This window comes from Aotus nancymaae, unplaced genomic scaffold (genome assembly GCF_030222135.1).
Source record: "Aotus nancymaae isolate 86718 unplaced genomic scaffold, 86718_ANA_hifiasm-v0.15.2.pri h1tg000115l, whole genome shotgun sequence".
In the NCBI taxonomy this organism is placed as follows: Eukaryota; Metazoa; Chordata; class Mammalia; order Primates; family Aotidae; genus Aotus; species Aotus nancymaae.
In genome coordinates this window covers 9,921,542-9,944,909 of record NW_026988530.1, presented here as the reverse complement: position 1 = coordinate 9,944,909, position 23,368 = coordinate 9,921,542, and the positions used below count along the sequence as shown (strand labels likewise).

General features: G+C 37.3%; 2 protein-coding genes across 13 annotated transcripts in view; one reads left to right on the top strand and one right to left on the bottom strand.

The window, feature by feature from the left end:
• Window positions 1–22,063, top strand: part of PALLD (palladin, cytoskeletal associated protein) — a 463,427-nt gene extending 441,364 nt beyond the window's left edge. For all 5 annotated transcript variants that reach the window (XM_064371018.1, XM_064371019.1, XM_064371017.1 and 2 more), the window contains 6 exons: window positions 8,754–8,848; window positions 10,986–11,118; window positions 14,311–14,518; window positions 17,918–18,083; window positions 18,584–18,717; window positions 19,872–22,063. In XM_064371018.1, the coding sequence (XP_064227088.1) occupies window positions 8,754–8,848; window positions 10,986–11,118; window positions 14,311–14,518; window positions 17,918–18,083; window positions 18,584–18,717; window positions 19,872–20,044 (909 nt within the window). In that variant the 3' untranslated portion in view covers window positions 20,045–22,063. The remainder of the gene's footprint in view (window positions 1–8,753; window positions 8,849–10,985; window positions 11,119–14,310; window positions 14,519–17,917; window positions 18,084–18,583; window positions 18,718–19,871) is intronic.
• The window catches only part of CBR4 (carbonyl reductase 4), a 141,322-nt gene that overhangs the window by 43,037 nt on the left and 74,917 nt on the right, over window positions 1–23,368 (bottom strand). For 2 of the 8 annotated variants that reach the window (XR_010340603.1, XR_010340602.1), the window contains exon 5: window positions 22,170–22,305. The exons of 5 other annotated variants lie outside the window; for them this stretch is intronic. Coding sequence is in view for 1 of the 3 variants with exons in the window: in XM_064371024.1 (XP_064227094.1) it covers window positions 22,289–22,305 (17 nt within the window). In the remaining 2 variants the exon portion in view is untranslated. Of the gene's footprint in view, window positions 1–19,846; window positions 22,306–23,368 lie in introns of those variants that run through there. One more of the 8 variants, XM_064371024.1, reaches the window with a different exon arrangement.

Below are 23,368 nucleotides of genomic sequence, written 5' to 3'. Positions count from 1 at the left end.
GCCAAGACTATGCCACTGCACTCCAGCCTGGGTGACAGAGTGAGACTCTGTTTCTAAATAAATAAGTAAAGTTTGTTCAAGGTTTACTGTTTTCTAATATTCCATGGTCCTATAAATATATTTTTCTCCAATAATATTAAGAATGAAAACAAATTATCCAGCTAATCAGGTTGTGATAGAGGACAGCAAACTCTTCACTGTTAATGAAAAGGTTCTATTTAATGCACATTCTTGAAGTTCTAAATTTTTTAATGAATACATGACCATCACCCTGAAAAATAGTCTAAATCACAATTAAGAAGTTGCGTTTTAATGTTTGTGTTCATATTTGATATATATGAAGAAACAAAAGTGGAACTTGCTTTTTTCTTTCTTTTTTTGAGACTGAGTCCAGTGGCATGATCTCGGCTCACTGCAACCTCCACCTCCTGGGTTTAAGCAATTCTTCTGCCTTAGCCTCTCAAGTAGCTGGAACTACAGGTGTGCACCACCATGCCTAACTGATTTTTTGTATTTTCAGTAGAGATGGGGTTTTGCCATGTTGGCCAGGCTGATCTTGAACTCCTGACCTCAGGTGATCCGCCCACCTCAACCTCCCAAAGTGCTGGGATTACAGGTGTGAGCCACTGCGCCCGGCCTTTTCTTTTCTTTATTTTCAGTGCATTTCCTTGAAATTAACAAATCCTAGCTTTTAGTTTAGTTTTCTGCATGTTTTAAAAAAATGGTGGAGAACTAACAAAATCCAAAATTTTTCTTCATGTTGGGTCATTTATTCCTCTTTTGCCCTAGAAAGGCTGGGATATATTATGGGATGGAGTTATTTGTGGTTCGTAAGTACTTGCCAATACTGGGGCCCTGTTATTAATTTCAAGGCATTTTTCTTAGCATGTTTTAAATTGTTACTGGAATAGGCCAATTTATAGAACAAAAGAACATAAATGTAAAACTACACTTGCGAGTCTGCTTAGTGTCTTCCTCAAATTAAAGTAATGCATTTTCCCATGTGGAAAAGTTCTCAGTGGGGAAGGACTGACTCAGTGTTCATGGACAATGCCAGTGTGCAGAGTTGAAGAAAGCAGGCCAGCCTCAGAGGTCAGTAGTCTCCGGTCATTTAAACTCACATGACAAACTGAGGAAGTCACTAAATGAAGGTGAGCTGCTGAAGAGCTGCCTTGGATCATTCCATACTACATACATAGAACGTCACATTGTACTCCACAAATGTATACAATTATAATTTGTCAGAATTAAAAATAAATGCACTGGGCGCTTTTATCATGCCTGTAATCCCAGCACTTTGCAAGGCCAAGGCTGGCGGATCACCTGAGGTCAGGAGTTCGAGATCAGCCTAACCAACATGGAGAAACCCCGTCTCTACTAAAAACACAAAATTAGCTAGGTGTAGTGGTACATGCCTATAATCCCAGCTACTTGGGAGGCTGAGGCAGGAGAATTGCTTGAACCCAGGAGGCCGAGATCACAGTGAGCCGAGACTGTGCCGTTGCACTCCAGCCTGGGCAACAAGAATGAAACTCTCTCAAAAAAAAAAAAAAAAATTTTTTTTTTTTTTACTTATTTAGAGACAGTGTCTTCCTCAGTTACCGAGGCTAGAGTACAGTGGCATGATCATGGCTCGCTGTAGCCTCGAACTCAGTCTCAATTAATCCTCCCATCTCAGCCTCCCAAAGCACTGGGATTATAGGCATGAGCCACTGCCATTAGCCAAAAATGAATTTTTAGAAAATAAATGTAATCTTACCCAAAGCCCACTAGCCAAAAAAAGAAACCCTTGTAAACAGAGGGGAAAAAAGGAAGGGAAGGAAATAAGAAAGAAATGTTACTACAAATGCCAAGATTGTAGGGCAACACTGCCGATACTGGAAAACCTAGGATGAGGCCGGCAGACCGTGCAGTACAGGGGTAAGAGCATGAACTTTGGCATCAGGCAGATCTGGGTTGGAATTCTAGCTCAGCCACTCAGTACCTGTGTGACCTTAACAAGTCACTTAATTTCTCTGTGCCTGTTTCCTCCTTTGTAAAATGAGAATAATAATAATACAGATTTAAATAGTACATATAAAAACCATTCTGTTTACCTGGCATATAGTATGCTTTCAATAAATGCTAGTTATTGCCATTATTTTAATTCAGAGACAGTAACTACCCAATCTTAAAGCAACAGGCCTACGACAGAAGCCTGTGGAACCAGGATGTGAAGGATCAGTTCCGTGTCTAGGTACTCCGTTCCCACAGTACCGTCAGAAAGGAAGCAAGTCAGTTTGGGTTGGAATTTCTACCCACTATATTGTTGGTGTGTGGTCTTCTGACCTCGCCTTTCTGTTTGATCACCCCCATGGGAAAGGACTTAGGCAGCAGATGTGGCTGTGCCACAACTGCCACAGCTGTGGGCTTGGGTGGAGGAGCTGTGAGCTAGAGGACGGCCACACCCATAGCACAGCTGACATCAGCCACACATGAAGCTGGGAAGCTGCTCTCTGCTCTCGTCCAGGCCCCAGTAATTCCACTGCTGAGCCCCATGGTTAACCCTCTCTGGTTCTTTGCTCTACCCTTCGAAGAGAAGACAGAAATGAGAAGTGGAGCAGACCAGCCCTCCTAACAGAATATCCTATCCCACCTGTGATTTAAGCTAAAGGTAAAATGACTACCCTGGGTTTATCAAAAGGAACAACAACAAAAAGATTCCAAGAACCCTAGGCGTCACAGTAACCAGATCAGTTCCTGACACTACCTATTACAGTATTCCAACCGACTCCAAAGATCAGTTGGCATTCCCAACATCTTAATTAAGGGGTAGGGCTAAGAGTCATCTTTACCTAAATAACCCAAGACAGGCAAAAGGAAGGGAAACTCATGAAGTGAGTCAGTCTAGGCCTCAGTGTGTAGATGTGTATATCCCATTGAAATTGCTGTGAGAGAATTTCTGTATTTATGCCACTTAGCAGTAGGAGTATTTGTTCCAAGTTTCTAAGCATGTTGCCTGATTGATTTTAATTCCAAGAGTAAAACCCCTTCTTTTCTGTCTTTTCTGTCTTCAGTAACAGGTATGTTAAAATATGGCAGATACAAGTTTTGTGAGTCATCACTTAAAAATTGGAGTGAACTTTACTACCCATTAGAAAAACAAAGTGGCATTTAAACCATGACCAGTTACAGACCATTTTTCTACCTAACTCTTGGTATAAGTTACCATTTGTTGCTGTAGGGATGCCATTCTGGAAATGTTTAACACTGTTAGACTCTCAACTTTACAACATCGATTACCATAGATTAAAACATTTTGTTCTTATAACTTATGAACCAAAACATGACTTGAAACAGCCATGTCATAAAAGGCAGTGGAAAAAAATTCAAAATAGCTCAATCTTTCAACATACAGCAATCCCAAAAGCATAAAGTGTAGTTGACAGAAAACTGACATTGACGCCTTACTTCCTTAATGCCCTCTAGTTACCTTAAATTTTGAAATTTTAAAAGTATTTGGCTTTAGGGAAAAAAAGTAATTGGGTTTGAAAGGGGAGAATACACGTATGTTTTCTAGTACACTGTAGCCCAGGTGATGTGAAATGACCAAGGACAAGAGGAAAACTAGAGTGGAAAAAATAGTTCAGTAATGAAACACAGACAGCACAGCGCTCCTGAGCAGTGGAAAATAAGTACAGAAAGCAGCCAAGAGAAGGGTGAGAACCAAGGAGGGAGGAAAATATTAAAATTCAGAATACTTTATAGAATATGGCATTTTTCCACCTGGGTTAATCTTTTGGGAATAAGAAAAACATTCGCTATTATTGACTGCATCCAAATTCTACTTGGGATAGAACAGGCAGCTCTAAACATATACTGGGCTGTTTATCATACTCAATGTGTGCAGCTCAAGCAATTCATAAGAGACCAAAGCAATCACACAGTTTAGCAAAATAATGAGTGATTGTGCAGTTACACCAAGCAGAATGCCAAAATGGGGATCACAAATAGTTTATTTTAGACTCTAATCCTATCTTTAAGAACAGCTGAATCTAAACAGGAATATTTGACTTTGTTGTGTTGTGTTGCTAAGTTACTTTGTATTGCACTTGGATTTTGGAATGGCTGTTTTGCAGTTTGATGTTTCCTCAAACTGCATTTTGTATACAAGTGGCAAGCTTTTATAAAGACCTGTGTGCCACAAGTTAAATTTCATAAACTATGAAATATAAATGTTATTTCTATATTATATAAATAATTGGCCTTGCACAAGGTATGAAATAATCTTTACAAGCTGGATGTTTAATACAGAATCACTTTAAGAATTCAAACTTATTTGTAATATAAGCTTTAAACTCTGTGGATTTGTTTGGAATAGAAAAGGAGCACACAGCTGAGTTAAATATAAAATATTAGTCTGTTGCTTATGTTTCGTTTTAGCATGATAAGGTTTCCTGGATCATTTCAAGCTCCACTTTAAACATTCCCTTCCATTATTCTTATGTTAATAGTAAAGCAGATGGAAATGAGTAAATTAATAAAAGCAAATGCAACAGCATTAATGTACATCAGAGCCTACTAACTATGATTACCAGGGTTAATAGGCATATATTATTAAAATCACTTATTAGCTGGGCGTGGTGGCTCACACCTGTAATCCCAGCACTTTGGGAGGCTGAGGTGAGTGGATCACCTGAGGTTGGGAGTTTGAGACAAGCCTGACCAACATGGAGAAACCCTGTCTCTACTAAAAATACAAAATTAGCTGGGCGTGGTGATGCATACCTCTAATCCCAGCTACTCAGGAGGCTGAGGCAGGAGAACCACTTGAACTCGGGAGGTGGATATTGTGGTGAGCCGAGATTGCACCACTGCACTCCAGCCTGGGCAACAAGAATGAAACTGTCTCGAAAGAAAAAAAATCACGTATTGCTAATTCTGTATGATCTCTCTCAAAAATAATATGTTCAGACTTAAAAACCTGAACTTTCTATTACGCACACTGAAGGCATCTTTTCAAAAATGCTTCACTGCACTCTGAGGGTTTTTTCCCCAAATAAAAATGACAGAATTATACAGCTGCTTAGTTTGGATGCTCTCTAAATGCTCCTGGTTATGTATTGGTCAGTAATATATTTAGCCAATAACACTACATAAATCAAACAGAATTCTGCCTCCTGAAGACCGAACTTCCCCCTTTCATGCTCAGAGTGAAGGCTGACATCAGAATAGAAAGATGACTAATGGTAACTACTACTTTTTCTCAAATTTGGGAAGTTAAGGAAATATTCTGTGGCAATATTTGTATATAGCGTTCTAAGCAGAAGCAGCAAAAACCTTGAAAACAGTGTAGAGGTGTGTGACCTCCCAGAGTAGCATGCCCACCTGTTCCCCTCCACCCCATTTTTTTTGGAGAAGGGAAGAAGAAGGCCAAGCACATCAAGAATCTGTTGAGTTGAATAAGGCGTATTTCCTCCTCCATGTCAAATGCACCGCCACACTAACAAGCACATTTGAATATGACTGTGCTTAGCACCTTTCAAGCACCAGCAGAAGTTAAAAAGGTTGATCTACTCCCACAGTCTGCCTCCTATGCCGAAGGTATTTTGTTTTTCCTTTGGAGTAAATTACATTATAATACCCAAAAAAAATTCCATTACATAAACAATTCTAAAGGATGCCTTAAAACTGGTTATTAGAAGTATATCCATATTGAGTGCTATAATTTCACATTTTGACCACTGGCTTCATGCAAACACAATGCTGGCAGGTGCTTTACAAATATGAATGCCTTTAATCTTCATGAGAACCCACTAGGTGTTAACTATATGATCCAATTTTAGAGAAGGAATCTTAGAAAGATTAAGTTACCTGCCTAAAGTCACTTGCCTGTAAGGGACGGCAGGACTGGTTTACAAACTTAGAGTGATTGCAGAGCTCCTCAGTGCCACACTGAGGTATTTGAGGCCCATCCCAAGAGGAAGGGCACTAAGTGGCAGGGGAGATAACGGTGAAATATGAAGGAATTGTCAAAGGAGGTAAGAGTTTACCTCAAGTAAAATATATTCACATGGAAATTCTTACTGGGGTCCACCAAGCCACTGGGGCTCCTAAAAACCATCTTGATGGGGGTCCATGCATAATGTCTCAGACCCATGGTAACACAGGACCAGCTATGAGTAATTTAATCATGATAATTTATGATGTCACATACCACTTGATATTTATAACAGCATTTAGGTTACATCATTTAACCCTTACAACATCCTTGTGAGAGATATACATAGCATCCCTATTTGTACAGAAGAAGAAACGGCTTGAACAAATTCAGTGATTTGCTCAAAGTTTTAGGAAAAGTCAAAACTCAAATCCAAGTTAGTTAAAAGGGCGGGTTTGTTGGACTGTTTGTAACAACCCATGTCCCCTTGTCCAAATTCAAGGTTAGGTCTGAATTTAACTTAGGGTATATCTTTTTCTAATCACGTAAATGATTAGTTCATTTTAATTTACCTTGTGGATCCTCTGGGCTTCCTATCACAAGGAAGGATATTATGAGCATTTCATCGTAGAAGCCAGAAAGCAGATAAGGAAGCCACATTCCATATCAGTACAATTGAAGCTATCTGTGTAAAACAATACACATACTTCCTCGTCCTCAACCTCCCAAAAGAATCATTAATTTTATGTGTTCATTTGTTATCTTGTATGATGCAACAGTTGGGTAGTTTATGATGGGGGTCTTTTAAGCAAGTTATATCTAGATTTTCCATATCATGTACAGACCTGGAGAAGTTGGATGAAATTTTTAGATTTCAAGCTAGTTTAGGGAATCCCAAATGTTTGCCAAGAGTTTAGCAGGAGAGAATCTGTATCAAGTGGCCTGTGCTTCAGATATAGTTCATCTGAGTTAGAAATAATTCTCCTTCATAAGGTTAGGCTTCATGTCTCCTTGGAAATTTTCAGGAAACATGGTGTTTTAACCACAGCCTCAATAGCAAATACTGTGAATGCCAGAGGGAGTCACATATGTAGTGGTATAAAACTAGTTAGGTTTGTTTCTTTGTGATGACCTGTCTTTGATCATTGCTCATTCTTCTCCTGTCTGTATGACATTCCTGTGTTTTGTGATGACCTCTCTTTGGTCATTCCTCATTCTTCTCCTGTGTGTATGACATTCCTGTGTGTCTTTGCCTTTTCTGGGAGGTGCCAGTCCTAAAGAAGTCCAGGATTCAGGAGACCTGCAGAGCCCCACCAGTTAGAGTACTGCCCTTCACTGAATCCTGCTATAGGTGTTTTTCTCTGCATTCCCTCCACTAGTGCCCTCACCCCGATCCCCACTCCAGTCTACCTGCAGTTGGAAGGCAGTTCTTCAAAACACACAGAACACTCCAGCTTCTGTGGCCTGTCTCTATAGGCAGCTTGCAATGAGAGAGCCAATGGAAGATTTTTATTTTCAGTGTAAGGGCATGAGGGCTTCTCATCAACTCTGAGCTAGAATTAAGTCTAATCATTGATGGTACATCTGCTTCTCATTTTTCTTCTCTTGCTGTTACCTTTGGCAGTCATCAGAATTTAGAAGCACATCTTCTCATTCTCCTGAGCGAGTGGAGGAGAAAAATCATCTATTTTGCTACTCTGCTGGTAACAGTGGGAAAAAAAAAAAATTCAGAGAAGGAGCTGAAACCAAAACCAAAGTAACAGTGTGTGGCTTATCCATGTCATCTGGGTGTCCTGAGTATTACTCGTCTGTTCACATATGACAGCATTTATCAGACTCTTTTTTGCTTTTATTATTTTTGACACAGTTATACATATTTATGAGGTACAGTGTGACATTTCAAAGCATTACAATGTGTAATGCTCAATTCATGGTAATTAGCATATCTGTCAATTCAGACATTTATCATTCGTGTTAGAAACACCCAAAATCCACTCTTCCAGCTATATGAAAATACACAATAAATTGTTGTTATAGTCATCCTACAGTGCTATGAAACACTAAAACTTATTCTTCCTATGTGCTGTAATTTTGTATCCATTAACCAACTTCTGGCTATCTCCCTGACCCCACCATCCCATCAAACTTTCCATTGACAAATTTAAGATATAAAATATAGTTTTTTATTACATAGTTTAGGTATTCAACTCCTTCTGATTTTTAAATCTCAAATATGTTCATTTCATAAGAACATGGTTTCATTTAATCATGAAGCTCTCCTTATCATCCCACGCATACTTCTTACATAACACTCATTTTATCATGCTCACTTTAATACATGGTTTGGGGAAGGGATGCCACTAACATTAAATCAGTATATTATTAAAAAGATCTGAGACAAACTTTTAAAATCATCTAGGTGTGATTTTAGAATTGGCTACAAGTGATTAGATAGTTGCCCATGAAAATGGAATCTTCACAAGAAACTGGTGTCCTCCTGCTATAGATTACAATTTAACAGCATGTGTTACGGAGCCCTTTGCAGGTTACAATTAATTAAACAAGGGTTGTCATTTTAAACGATCCTAGATAAAACAGTAAAGCTTATTTAAGAGTTCCAAAAACAACCTTGTCACCTGAGTAAAAATAGTTTTACTGAGGCACTTAACTCACAGGGAAAGTGTTTTTCTGAAAAGGGTTCGAGTCATTACTAACCTGGCACACTGATTTGTTATGAAATAATGTCTTACAGAGAATAGGACAGTAGGCATAATAGTGCTTAATGGTTCATGGTTTTAAGTAGCAAATCAGTTATTTCCTGGTATTTCTACAGGGCCGCATCAGTTGTACTGGACGGCTAATGGTACAGGCTGTCAACCAAAGAGGTCGAAGTCCCCGCTCTCCCTCAGGCCATCCTCATGTCAGAAGGTATTTAAGATGTTCCCTCCCATAAGTGTTACTATTTCATTGATTACTATAAATTTAGTACTACTAGAATCATCATATAACCACAAAAGTGAAGATGACTGGAAGACAGAATATGAATACAAATCTAAAGTGTGTGGCTCCTTGATTACTGTGCTCCTTTGTGATTCAGAAAGGGAATGGGAACAAACACTTGCTAATGTGTGCTAAGCCCATTCACATACACCATTAGTTTGTTAAACAGGACATATTTTATAGGCAAATAATCAAAACCCAGCACGTTTAAATGACACATGAAAATACTACTAAATGGGCCAGGCACAGTGGCTCACACCTATAATCCCAGCACTTTGGGAGGCTGGAGGTAGGCGGATCACGAGGTAAGACCATCCTGGCTAACACTGTGAAACCCCATCTGTACTACAAATACAAAAAATTAGCTGGGCATGGCGGCATGCACCTGTAGTCCGAGCTACTCGGAAGGCTGAGGCAGGAGAATTGCATGAACCCAGGAGGCAGAGGTTGCAATGAGCCAAGATTGCGTCACTGCATTCCAGCCTGGGTGACAGAGCAAGACTCCATCTCAAAAAAAAAAAAGAAAAAAAAAGAAAAAGAAAAAATACTACTAAATAGTACACAAATGTTGGAAACCAAACTTCTCTAACCAATAGCTGTGTGAGTTGACAATTATAAGCTATTGCCACTAGGTTTCTTAAAGTCAGCTAATGTATTAATGTTCATTTTTCAGTCACTTAGTTCAAAACATAAGACCATTAGACTACAAATCTTGTAGGTAAGAGTTGTCACATTTTAAATACTCAGATATCTGCTAACAATAGAGATGCTTTCCATTCCCAGTAGTCCTGAGTCTATGCAAAGACACTGATGGAACAATGGTAGGCAGGGATAGAAAAAGGTTATTACTTCTTAGTAACAGACTTGCACCTAAAAAAATACAGTAAGTCAACCAGCCTGCCAACTTGGGTTCCTGTTTAGATATTTTATAGACCGAATACCCTTAAATAGTCCTGACCCTGAATTACAGGCCATAGATGCAAACACCTTTGGTGAAGAGAACAGATAGTTAGCTCACAGAGAATACGCAGAAAAATGGGGTAAGCATTAAACAAGTGGTATCTACACCTCCTGTGTGACCGGATCCACAGAGACTTCTGTTCAGCATTTGGAAGACCAGAGCATGTGCAGATTTAATTCTAACTTCATCATGGCAATTCCTGTTCACAGGATGCTAGCCCTGTATCTTTGGTTATAAACACAGCACATGCAGTATTAAGTAAGTCCATTGTCTTGCATTATTCTTTGCTTTTCTTGTTGCCCACAACACATTTAAGCCTTTCCATAGATCAGTGGGTCCTAGAAAGCTTTTTCTCATAAATTAGGCTAAACTATATTAAAAAGCTAATAATTATTAGCCCAATATACTTATCTTTCATTTGTTCCACTCTTGCTTTTCCTAGTTAAGTGTTTTTAAACTTATCTTCTCGTGACTACTGACAGGATTTATATTCAACATCTTTTAAGTCTTCTCTGCAATTACTTTCAACTGGATTCCTCTTAAAGGTTTCTCTGGCAACCTTTAAAAGTGACAGAGATAGACAGAATCTGGGAGATTTGTACAATCTCATTTTTAAAACAAAAAGTAATACCTCTAGTCATATGGATAATTAATGCAAAAGAAAACTTGCCTAAATATGTAATTTGTTTTCCTGCTTAATAAGAAAAAGAATTTTAATTAAAAATATATTGAATTTTTATAGGGTAATAACTTTTAATTTCCTAAAAATTTAAAAATCATAGTGGAAAGTTCTAGTAACTTCTGTTGAAAAAGATTTGGTAATAAATAATAGTGCTACTTTTCATAAAGTTTTTAAAATATACCCCATTTTTTTCATTTCTCCTTTTATGATTTGTAAGTAGCCTGCAATTGGCAGATAAATTTACAGTCAACTTCCAAATTAAACAAGATTTTGCTTTTCTGATTTTTTAATCTGTAAATATTAGATGTAGGGACCAGATAAGGAAATCATATTATTACCCCATGTATTTTAAGAAAACAGATGAATAAAATCTGGAAATAACTACTATCTATATTTCTGTCTGTCATCTTTCTTGTTTCAAGGCCTCGTTCTAGATCAAGGGACAGTGGAGATGAAAATGAACCAATTCAGGAGCGATTCTTCAGACCTCACTTCTTGCAGGCTCCTGGAGATCTGACTGTTCAAGAAGGAAAGCTCTGCAGAATGGACTGCAAGGTAAGATTTTGTTACTGCTTACGTATCTATTGCCTCACTTCTCCCCACTTGCCATTTCTCTATAGTTCCTTTTGGGGAAATTACATAAAGTATAAAATCAAGGCTGGGCACAGTGGCTCATGCCCGTAATCCCAGCACTGTAGAGGCCAAAGCCAGGTGGATCACTTGATCCCAGGAGTTCAAGACCAGCCTGAGCAGTATGGAGAAACCTCATCTCTACCAAAAATACAAAAATTAGCCAGGTGTGGTGGCACGTACCTATAGTCCCAGCTACTTGGGAGGCTGAGTTAGAAGGATTGCTTGAGCTCAAGGCTGCAGTGAGCCATGATGGTGCCACTGAATTCCAGCCTGGGTGACAAAACAAGACCTCTCTCAAAAAATAAAATGAATCTAGCTTAAGAGGGGAGAAAGTGAAATATGCTGGATATGTATATATTGTTTATTATGATTCTTTACTTTTAAATCTACATTAAATATGTTCTTTACTCAGAACCCTGCATGACGTTCTCCAGAAAGTCATCAGGAGGTTTTATTTATCCCTTTAAATGTTAAAATAATAAATATAATAAATCTACCATGTCTTCATTCTTTTTTCATGCAGATTTTGTAACCATATATCTACTTAGATTTTTCTTCCTCCCATTTTCTAACTCTTAGAGAAGTCAGAGTGACATCATTCTTTCATCTGTTTCATAGCAGGGCTTTTTAACCCCAGGGTCCTTGGGTAGGCAGGCTTCACTAGGTGTCTGCACTCTGCAATTACCTACAAAATTATGTATGTCCATATAACTTTCATCCATTTCTCAAAGGAGTTTAGTGTTTCATTGCTCTAAAATTTTTTGTTTTCTTTTTTTGTCCCACTACTTACTGGTCTTACATTTGGTAAGACCCTTAAGTTTTAAAAAGTTATTTGGGCTCCCTCTGCTGGTTCTCGATGGGATATCAGAACACAAATACAAGCTGCTTAGAGGATTTGGGCATTGTTTCTTCAGAAAGTAAATCTAGAATTGTAGCAATGTATAAAAACAATAAATATAACAAAAATATTTTCTTTCCCAGGATCATTATTTTTACAGTACAAATACACAAATTGAGTTTCAGTGTGTATATATATGAGTATGTATTTACTTCATTTTTGGTCTATAATTAAGAATTATACAGTAGAGCTACCACATGATCCAGTAATTCTACTAGTGCTTATATATCCGAGGAAAATGAAATCAAGAGGCCAGGTGCGGTGGCTCATGCCTGTAATCCCAGCACTTTGGGAGACCGAGGTGAGCGGATTGCCTAAGCTCAGGAGTTCTAGGCCAGCCTGGCCAACATGGTGAAACCCCGTCTCTGCTAAAATACAAAAAATCAGCTAGGTGTGGTGGTGCGAGCCTGTAATCCCAGCTACTCAGGTGGCTGAGGCAAGAGAATTGCTTGAACCCAGAAGGCAGAGGTTGCAGTGAACCAAGATTGTGCCACTGCACTTCAGCCTGGGCAACAGAGAGAGATTCCATCTCAAAAAAGAAAAAAGAACACGTGAAAAATCTTGCCACATGTACAGATAGATCAGGGAAAAAAAATCATCAGTGTATTTAAGCTTTGAAAGGGAAGAAAATCCTGAAGATAAACCAAACATTAAAGCAGCAGCTTGCTTTTCCTCCAAAAAGCCCCCTCCCCTTTTAGCCCCTGAGGAATATTCCTAGACACTGACCATCCTTAACTGAACTAAATTTTTGGGAAAACAACTATTTCCACTCCTCTAGCAACAAGCATGCCCTTCCCTCCCCACTCCTTCCATGTGTGCTGAGAGTACAGATCTAGTCACACTGTGACCTGTTTGTGGTGACCTTCAGCTCCTGAGATCATGCTTGCTTTATTTAGCCAGGAGAACTGGAGTTAGAAGAAAGGGGAATTCTCTTTGCCCTTGCATGAATAACTATCCACTGGATAGGTTCACTGGGAATCAGGTGGTTTGAGAGCAGGGGTGCTTTGGGCATCTCTCCTGCTGAACATACTGTGGCTTCAGTCCGTAGATGGTTTATCTAGGATCTAACCTGGTGAAGTAGGAGCAAGCAGTGTCATTCTATTTCTAGACCTGGGAACTACAAGGAGCCTGACCAAAGGCATCCACTCCCTCTTCCTCCACACCACTTGTGATGACCTCCAGACAGGGAGAGCAGGGGACAGCAGGAGGACACAGAGCCTAAGCCTCCCAGAAGCCAAGCTGCCTAACGACTGCTGTTTGTTTCCAAAACCTTTTCATCCTTTTCACCAGTCATTTCAGTTTACTTCACTTTTTTTTTTTTCTTTATATTCTGTAGCCCTTTGCTACATGTGTGGTAGGAGGCATCTGGTAGTAGTATCAGTAAGTATCATATAGCAGGAATGGAATTTGTGAGTCCTCTGGCTCATTCTGGCAAAGCTGGTTCTTCAAAAGAACTGTTTTACAGTCTAAGTGACATCTTTCTGTATATAATTTCCTACTAGTAAAGTGGGGGGTAGGGATAAAAATGCCTTCCTTAACAGTGCATTTCTCCCATTCAAAATCAAGGGCAAAACTAAAAGGCTGGCAGATGGCAACCATGCTGACCCTCTGCGGCACAACCTGTTATTAGCAATTAAGTGTGTGTTTATCTGATCTCTGGTCAACACAACTGTCAAGGTCTCAAGATTTTATATTTCCACTATGGTGGTAATTTGCTGAGATGGCTTTCTGGATAATTTCATATTGCTCTTGTTATTCAGTTTCAAGGATTATAAAATAATAGCAGCCCTATGTGCTGATGAATGCATTCTCCATAGCTATGGCTACTCCTTGATGAGAAGCTTTATAGTCCTGTATATAAATGCTAGCTCAGTATTTGTCATTATTGTTGGATATCTTTTTTTCCAAAAAGCCTAGAGCCTGGTGCTGACATCATCCCATTAATCTCTATAGCCCTGGGCAAGGTAAGACAATGACAGCAATTCTTTTCATCCCATTTTGGAGGTCCTCTCTAGGTTGCTCTGTAATTGTTTAGATGTGAGGTGGCGAGTGCTCAGGAAGCCACTGAAAAGTTTTAAGCAAAAAAGTAACGAGCTGATACTCAAAGCCATCTCTCGTACTACTGAAGGAGGAATTCATGTGAGCTTCTTAGCTACCAGTGATTTCACTCCGTTTTAGTAGTAGAGAAATTTACATGCATTTCTTTTCTGATTTAGGTCAGTGGGTTACCAACCCCAGATCTAAGCTGGCAACTAGATGGGAAGCCCATACGCCCTGACAGTGCTCACAAGATGTTGGTGCGTGAGAACGGGGTGCACTCTCTGATCATAGAGCCAGTCACGTCACGCGATGCCGGCATCTACACATGCATAGCCACCAACCGTGCAGGACAAAACTCATTCAGCCTGGAGCTTGTGGTTGCTGGTAGGCTAATCTGTGAATCCTTGCTCTCTGACAGAATGAACACCAGACGTACAAATGTAAACTAATTCTGCATCACTAAATATGGAAAAAAAATCAAAGTACTGAAAAAATAGATTGTATCATCAAAATAGCCAATGAGGACATGTTCTAAGGCCTAGCAAGACAGAAACAAATCTTACATTTCTCCCACTCACCTAGCAAAGAGAGAAAAAGATCTTACTAACTCTTCTGGGTCATTCGACCTTCTCCTGTGTGTACAGTGGCCCCCAGTGTCACATAGACAAATAGTAACAGCAGTATGGACTCCAAGAACCAAAGAATTTTCTTATATATAAAGTTATAAGCAAGTTAAACTTTTATGTAAGTTAAAAACTAGGGGTGTGTGTGTACATATACACATATAATGTATATTATATATATGTATAACATATAAACACATAATGTATATTATATATGTATAACATATAAACACACAATGTATATTATATATGTATAATATAAACACACAATGTATATTATATATGTATAATATAAACACACAATGTATATTATATATGTATAATATATAAACACACAATGTATATTATATATGTATAATATATAAACACACAATGTATATTATATATGTATAATATATAAACACACAATGTATATTATATATGTATAATATAAACACACAATGTATATTATATATGTATAATATAAACACACAATGTATATTATATATGTATAATATAAACACAATGTATATTATATATGTATAATATATAAACACACAATGTATATTATATATGTATAATATATAAACACACAATGTATATTATATATGTATAATATATAAACACACAATGTATATTATATATGTATAACATATAAACACACAATGTATATTATATATGTATAATATATAAACACACAATGTATATTATATATGTATAATATAAACACACAATGTATATTATATATGTATAATATATAAACACACAATGTATATTATATATGTATAATATATAAACACACAATGTATATTATATATGTATAATATATAAACACACAATGTATATTATGTATAATATATAAACACACAATGTATATTATATATAATATATAAACACACAATGTATATTATATATGTATAATATAAACACACAATGTATATTATATATGTATAATATATAAACACACAATGTATATTATATATGTATAATATATAAACACACAATGTATATTATATATGTATAATATATAAACACACAATGTATATTATATATGTATAATATATAAACACACAATGTATATTATATATGTATAATATATAAACACACAATGTATATTATATATATGTGTATATTTGAGACACCTAAAAGGAAAACACTTACGGAAAGGTTTTTATACCATCCTAAAGAGTTAGGTGTAAGTAAAGATTGTGATTACCTGATCTCTTTTTAAAAAGAACATAACAAAACATAGCATTTATTTCTTATACCTCTTTTTGCAAAGTTCTTCATGTACATCATGTATCAGTTGGCCCTCACATCAGCCTTATGAGGGAATCAGAGTAAATCTTCTCTGACTTTCCCAGGGTCCCTCATAGTAAGTTGATGATTGGATTCAAAACAATCTGTTGACTCCTAGTGCTCTTCTAATTACTGAGTCACTGAACTCTTTCTAGAAATAGAGTAGCAATGAGAATAAAACCCAGGAGGTCTTGACAAAACTCTTATATTATGATTCTAATAATGGCACTAAGATGTCTTCCCATAAAAATGTGGTAAATATGTGGTCTGTGGTGCTACAGGTTAGCCATGCTATCAAGTTTTGTACAAAGTACTCTGTATTCTTACATGCTAGGATTGATTTCATTCATTCCTCTAACCTCAAACTAAAACTTCACTTTTCTGCTGTTAAATGTCTTTCAATCATATCTGTCCTTTAGGACCCAGACTGGGGGTCCAGAAGATACATAGATATCTCAGTATGCGTCAGTTAGCACTCCTGTCAGAAGATGATGATGTACAGTAATTGGGAGCAGAGTCTTGGGGTCAGATCTGCTTCAGTCCCAGCTCTTGTCTATTTTACTAGTTGTGGGAACTTTGGCAAATAGATATCTCTGAAACTTAATTTCTCCATATGTAAAATGGGAATATAATACCTCACAGTGTTTTCCTAAGGATTAAATCATAAAAATGTGTATGAAGCTCTGCATAACTAGTACCTTGCATAGCAGTGCTCCAAAATGGTATATGTTATTTTTTCTGGTGAGTTGCTATGACATTAAGACTTGTTTTATATATTTTATGTCCTTTGCAAAACTGGGACCCCAGAAAGAATGCAAAGTGAGCTTCTGTTCCCACTTCTCCCACAATAGCCTAGGATGGGCAACCATGTAAGATTAAGTAAAAGTCCAACCTTCTACCTAACTCATGGTGTTGAAGAGTATTAAGCATTTGAAAAATTCAGGTAGAATTTTTATCCTCTTTGAGCTCTTTCCTAGCTGTTTTGCTGTGATAGATCTGTCACTCCAGATGAGGGAGCATTGGTGGAAAAGGAATGCATTCTCAGATTCATTGTTGGTAGTTCAGAAGAAAATAAGTAAACCTTATTTATTTTCTGAAGTAGTTTTTACCACTACTACAGTTGATCCAATAAAAAAAAATTTTCCCATTGGATGGTAATATTCAGAGTGTTAACAATCAATCCTGATTTTTTTCAGAATAAGTACTAAAGTTTTCTTTTTTAATGGGTTCCTTCCTTCAAGGTAATAATAAAGCTGTCTTTTTTATAGCCTCCTTCAAAGAATACAAATTGAAATTTGTAATTTATAGGACACACATTCCTAGTTTACAGGTAACTATTTAAAGCTGCCAAATTTAGATAAAGATGCCTTCCCTTTAAATTTCCCCCTTTAAATTCTATTCCATGTCTCACTTAAGAGTTACAAATATTCAGAATCTTCATGGCAAACATTGCAAATGGCAGTGAGGGAATCTGAGTGGTCAAATTCCTAGAAATACTTGTCCTTACACCACTAGGTGGCAGTAGTTGGTTGAGGCTGTGTGTGCTGGGTAACATAATTAGTAGTGAAGCCATCACAGATGCCAGCAATGACTCAGGAGTCTCCCACAGCCAGTCAGACAGGCATTCTGTGGAGCAGATGGCCAGTGGACAGTGTGAGCCTATCAGAGTTGAATTAATTGAGGAAATAAGTGAGCGGAATGAAGCATACAAACCTTTGCTTGGTAAAAGAATAATTTGGAGAGGGGACTAGCATCTTAACACCTGGAGTAAAAAATGGTATCATAAAAGATCTATTGAAGCAATATTCCAAAAGCCTTCTGAATTCTTTCTAGTGCTCCTTTTGTATATCATTGATAGAGAATTCATCTCATGTTTTCTTAGCTAAAGAAGCACACAAACCCCCTGTGTTTATTGAGAAGCTGCAAAACACAGGAGTTGCTGATGGGTACCCAGTGCGGCTGGAATGTCGTGTATTGGGAGTGCCGCCACCTCAGATATTTTGGAAGAAAGAAAATGAATCACTCACTCACAGCACTGACCGAGTGAGGTAAGACTACACAATGACAACCCGATCCTTAACAAACAGTTCAGTCCTAATGATGTATCAAAAAATATATATTTTATATAGCATGCAGATTTGTGTAAAAGCCATGCTGTTGATGAAATTACACAAAAACCATGCTTTACCCAATGTAGGATGAAGCTTTTAGAAGGAAGCTATAATGGTATTTGATCTAATGGTGATTTCTTAAAAGTGTTTATCGTTCTATCTAAAGAAAAGATGAATTCATTTGCTTTAGTATTCAGTGGTTTTTGTAAAGGCAGATCTTCAACTAGCAATTAAGTACACAGATTTATTCAACTCTTGACATCTGTTCTTTCTCCCATTAACTTTAATGGGGCAAGTAGTCTCTACAGAATAAGTATGACCCTATTATCAGCTGCTTGCACAATTCTGTTTCTAATGATCTAATTAAAAATGATGCTTCATGTCCAAAGCGACTTTTTAAAAATGTAGAACCCTAATGACTTTATCCTTTTCCCCAGCATGCACCAGGACAACCATGGCTACATCTGCCTGCTCATTCAGGGAGCCACAAAAGAAGATGCTGGGTGGTATACTGTGTCAGCCAAGAATGAAGCAGGGATTGTGTCCTGTACTGCCAGGCTGGACGTTTACAGTGAGTGTCACTTCATCTCACTGCATTGCATTTACTCATTAAATTATGAAAATTTAGACATCTAGACAGCAAATCACGTTATTCTTTATAATCGTAGAAACAACTATTGTGTTTTATTTGTCAAAAAAATTCATATTGCTTTCTCTCTTTCTATTTATAGTTTCTCAACATTAATAGTGAACCACACCAGGAGAACAAATATCCAAGTATCATTCAGGAACTTTGAATCATTAGCAAAATATGCATGTTGATTTCTCTTACATTGGCTAGTTAGTTGTGGCTTCCTTACTCAAGCATCCTTAGGAGTTAACAGTAGGCAAAGGCATAACTATGTTTTTCACATGTTCTTGTTACTGTGTTCTGCAAATGACTACCTTTTAACAATTCTTCCTATAATTCTATCGCAGTGTCCTAATGCACTCTAAATGTGTGTTCCATTGATCCTGGAATGCGTACTTTTGTGGCTTAGTGCTTTTCATTAATATATCTTAGGCAGCCAGCAATAGACTTGTGTTTGTATATTTGTGTACATGCATCCTAAATTTAAAGAAAATTGTTCCCATGGAATTTACAGTGTAGTGTACAATAAGCATTATGTGATCCATTGACATTAAAAAAAAACTAGAAAAAAATTAAGAACTTATTTCAAATTTTCTGCTTCTTGAAATAACTTTCTGACGGTCATCAAGAAATGTGTGGCCTCAACTTTCCCTACTATACAATTCCTTTCAGTTGATTTATTAGTATTAAAGCATCCACATCCAGAATTCCTAAGTGCTATAATTATTGAAGAAAAAATATTCTTTTAAAAGGGGAGGGAGGATGAGAATTAGGAAGCTTATCAGCTATTCCAAAGGATTCCTTGTGCTGCAGTGTTTACTTAAAAAAGACGATAAACTACACTTGGCCTTTGTAATCTAGCTGCTGTATTCTCACTAGCCTGTATAGACAGACAGACAGTAAATCTGCAACATGTGAGTAAAATGCAAAAGAAGTGTTCCTAAATTTTCCATGTTCCTACCATATGGATGTGTTCAGACTTTCACAGAGTATGTGCCTGGCATATATCTAGACATTCTGTATTTATTTGAAATATCTAAGGGCTTTCCAAGTTTATCTTGATTAAAAATCATAATTACTCTTTTTCTTTGTAGCCCAGTGGCATCAGCAGTCACAGAGCACCAAGCCAAAAAAAGTGCGGCCCTCAGCCAGTCGCTATGCAGCACTTTCGGACCAGGGACTAGACATCAAAGCAGCGTTCCAACCAGAAGCCAGCCCATCTCCCCTGACACTGAATACTGCCTTGGTAGAAAGTGAGGACCTGTAATCCAGCATTCTTGTTAAAGCTGAAACACTGAAACAGCCATTGCCTTGACCAGCATATTCCTTTGTCACATTATGTAAAAGGCAGAAACATAACTTTGGCTATAAAAGAAATTAATTATAAAAAAACACCAAAATAATATTTTTCTTACTTGATATACCAAACTTAGAGTTTAAGTAGATGATGCTAATAATAGAAATATACACATTGCACAGAAAATTCACATTTACTGTCCAATTTAAAACTTTGGAATTGCTGTGAGTAAAGTGACCTAAAATGCCAAAATACTAAAGGAAATCAGTTGTTCACAGGTAATCACAATTTGTATTATCATCTACAAGTGCCTTTAAACGCAAGATATAGGTGCTGTGTAGCCTGATTGATAGTGTGAAATGTTTAATGAGGCAGTTGTACCACAAACAATACTACAATGGTTCTGAAGTGCAGTGTATTCAGACAGATACAGTGAACCAAGTGCAATACATAAGGATGAAAAAAGAAGAAATGACAAAGAAATCCAAGTAAATGCCTTGTCTTTTTGCAAATGTTTGTTTTTATATTAAAAGGAAGGAACTACTTGCCTTAAATTTTAGTAATATCAAGAGTTTTCTAACAAGGTTAATACCTTAGTTCTTAACTTTTTTTTCTTCATGTGTAGTGTTTTCATGCTACCTTGGTAGGAAACCATATTAAAAGGCTAATTTAAATATGAGTAATATAAAGTGCTCTGAATAAAGCAGAAATATATTACAGTTCATTCCACAAAAAGCATCCAAACCACCCAGATGACCAAGGCATATATAGTATTTGGAGGAATCATGGTTCTGCAAGGAAAAGGGAAGAGAATGAAGGAAAATGCAACCAGCACAATTATAGTGTGTCCATTTAGATAAAAGTAGAAGGTGCAGGAGAGGTAGCAAAGGCCAGGCTTTTCTTTGGTTTTCTTGAAAATTAATCTTAAACAAAGGTGAAAAAAACACTGCCATTCACAACTGGAGGAACCTAGGGCCAGCTGGAAGTGTGGAGCAAACACGCTGTGGAGATCGTGGTGTCTGAAGTTTGTATAGTAGGGGAAGATTTTAGGTATGTAGAGCAGGTTGAAAATGGATTGAGACTGCAAGGTAGCATAAATGAGAAACTGCCTATAGGATCTAGTCTACTTGAAGGAAGTGGAGAGACAAGGGGAGACAAAAACAGGTTTGTGCCATAAAGAATTTTTTCAAAGGCACCAAGATGTGGTGAGTGGAATTACTAGTTTACTTCCCTACTGCCATGAAACCTTACCTTGAGAAAGTGCTGGATTCCAAGGTTTGTAAAGGTATCTCGGTAAAGACTGCTTTTTGAATGCATATGATTTTGCATCAGCTAGACTGAGTTGATTCTGACCAGACTTGATGGTTTTAAGTCGGAACTGATAAATTTTAAAAAGGAGAAAAAATAATTTAACCTAGTAGTATAAAACATGAGGCTTTAATGGTACTTTGCTATGAAAAGAAAACACTGTATTCCTTACGTAAAACACATATCTTTCATTATTTATAAGTGGCCTCTCTTAGCTCAGTTACTCAATTCATACGTAGTATTTTTAAAAATGATTTTATATCTGTGTACCACCCCATATATTTCATATTACTGTTTCACATGTACAGCTTTCTACTTCTTTGTAAGAACACAACCAACCAAGGTTTCAGTGATTAATAGGCTTGAGCACCGGGTGGCAGATGTTCTATGCAGCGTGGTTCAAATTTCTCTGACCACACGTATATGCATTGCTAAGATGGGATTTAAGATACCATACAAAGTCTCTCATGGACCTATCTCTATTGTAGAATTATGACTTATGTCTTACTTGCCAAATCTTTCTGAATGTGACTTTTTTTTGCTAATTTGCTGGGTTTGGGATTAACTAGTATTATTTTGCCACCTTTATATTGTATTTATAAAAAAAAGTACTATCATACTACTTTGGATTGTTGTGCTGGTGTAATGTGGATTTAACATCAATAAATATTTGACAAATAACAGTTGCAGTTTTGTGAAGCAAAATATTCAATTTTAGTTTTCTATTGCTGCCATAATCAATTAGCATAAATTTCAAGGCTTCAAACATCGCTCATTTATTACTCACTGTTCTGTAATCAGCAGTTCAGGTAGGATGTAGCTGGCTTCTCTGTTCAGTATCTTAGCTAAAATCATTGTATCAGCTGGACTGTATTCTCATCTGGAGCTCAAGATCCTCTTCCAAATTCAAGTGGTTGTGATAACTTTTTGCAATAGGAGAAGAGACATCTCATTTAGTCCAGCCAGGAGCTGCTCTCAGCTCCTAAAGGCCATCTGTATTCCTTGCCATCTAGCCCACTCCATCATCTTCAGGGTCAGCAGTGAGAATCTCCTTCACCTCAGATCCCTCTCACACTTGCTCTTTCATCAGAGGCCCAGTCCCTTTTAAATTACGTCACGCCCATCCAGATAATCTCCCTTTCTTAAAGTCCCCAGACTTTGGGAACCTTAATTACATCTGCAAATCCCTTCAGAGCAGCACCTAGATTCATATTTGATTGGATAATTGAGCGAAGGTGTGTATACCCCCAGAGGATGGAGATATTGGGGGCCATCTTAGAATTCTGCCCGCCATAGCAACGTACTGTAGGTATGCATGTAAATATATGCCAGTGCCATGGCGCACAAGGATAAAGTACAGCAAGATGGTATAAATTAAAAGTGAGGGGGGAAGGGAAGGAAGTAAGAGCATAATAAATGGAACAAAATGAAATTATACACACACCCATATTCATATATACATACAGCATTAATAATATCTAGATAGTACAGCAGACGGACAACATACTTGGGCCTAGGCTTTCCTGCTAAAGGAAAGAGAAAGCTAGTCATTTATGTAATTCACAGCCTCCATAAAGTAAAGACATTTTATCTTTTACATAAGCAATCTAATGGAGATTTGGGGATACCTTTGAATTAGACTAGAATTGTGTATTTCACATTGTCTTCTATACCCCATGAATTGCTATGTACCTTACAAGACTCATTATATATTTTAATGCTGAATTTGTCCTTGATGTTCCCTTTTATGAACATCTATAATGTGAAAATCCTCTTGGTTTGCTCAGAAGCTAAAACCTGTATCATAACATCAATTTAGTTTGACTTCTTTAAATTACAGAAATACGACTTCTATATTATGGTGCTGAGGAACTTGAGTGTTGGAGTTGGCCAGCCAGGATTTGAATCCTAGCTCTTTTCATCATGTGTGACCCATAAGCAAGTTACTTTACCTCCCAAAGCCTCGATTTCCTTATTTGAAAAATG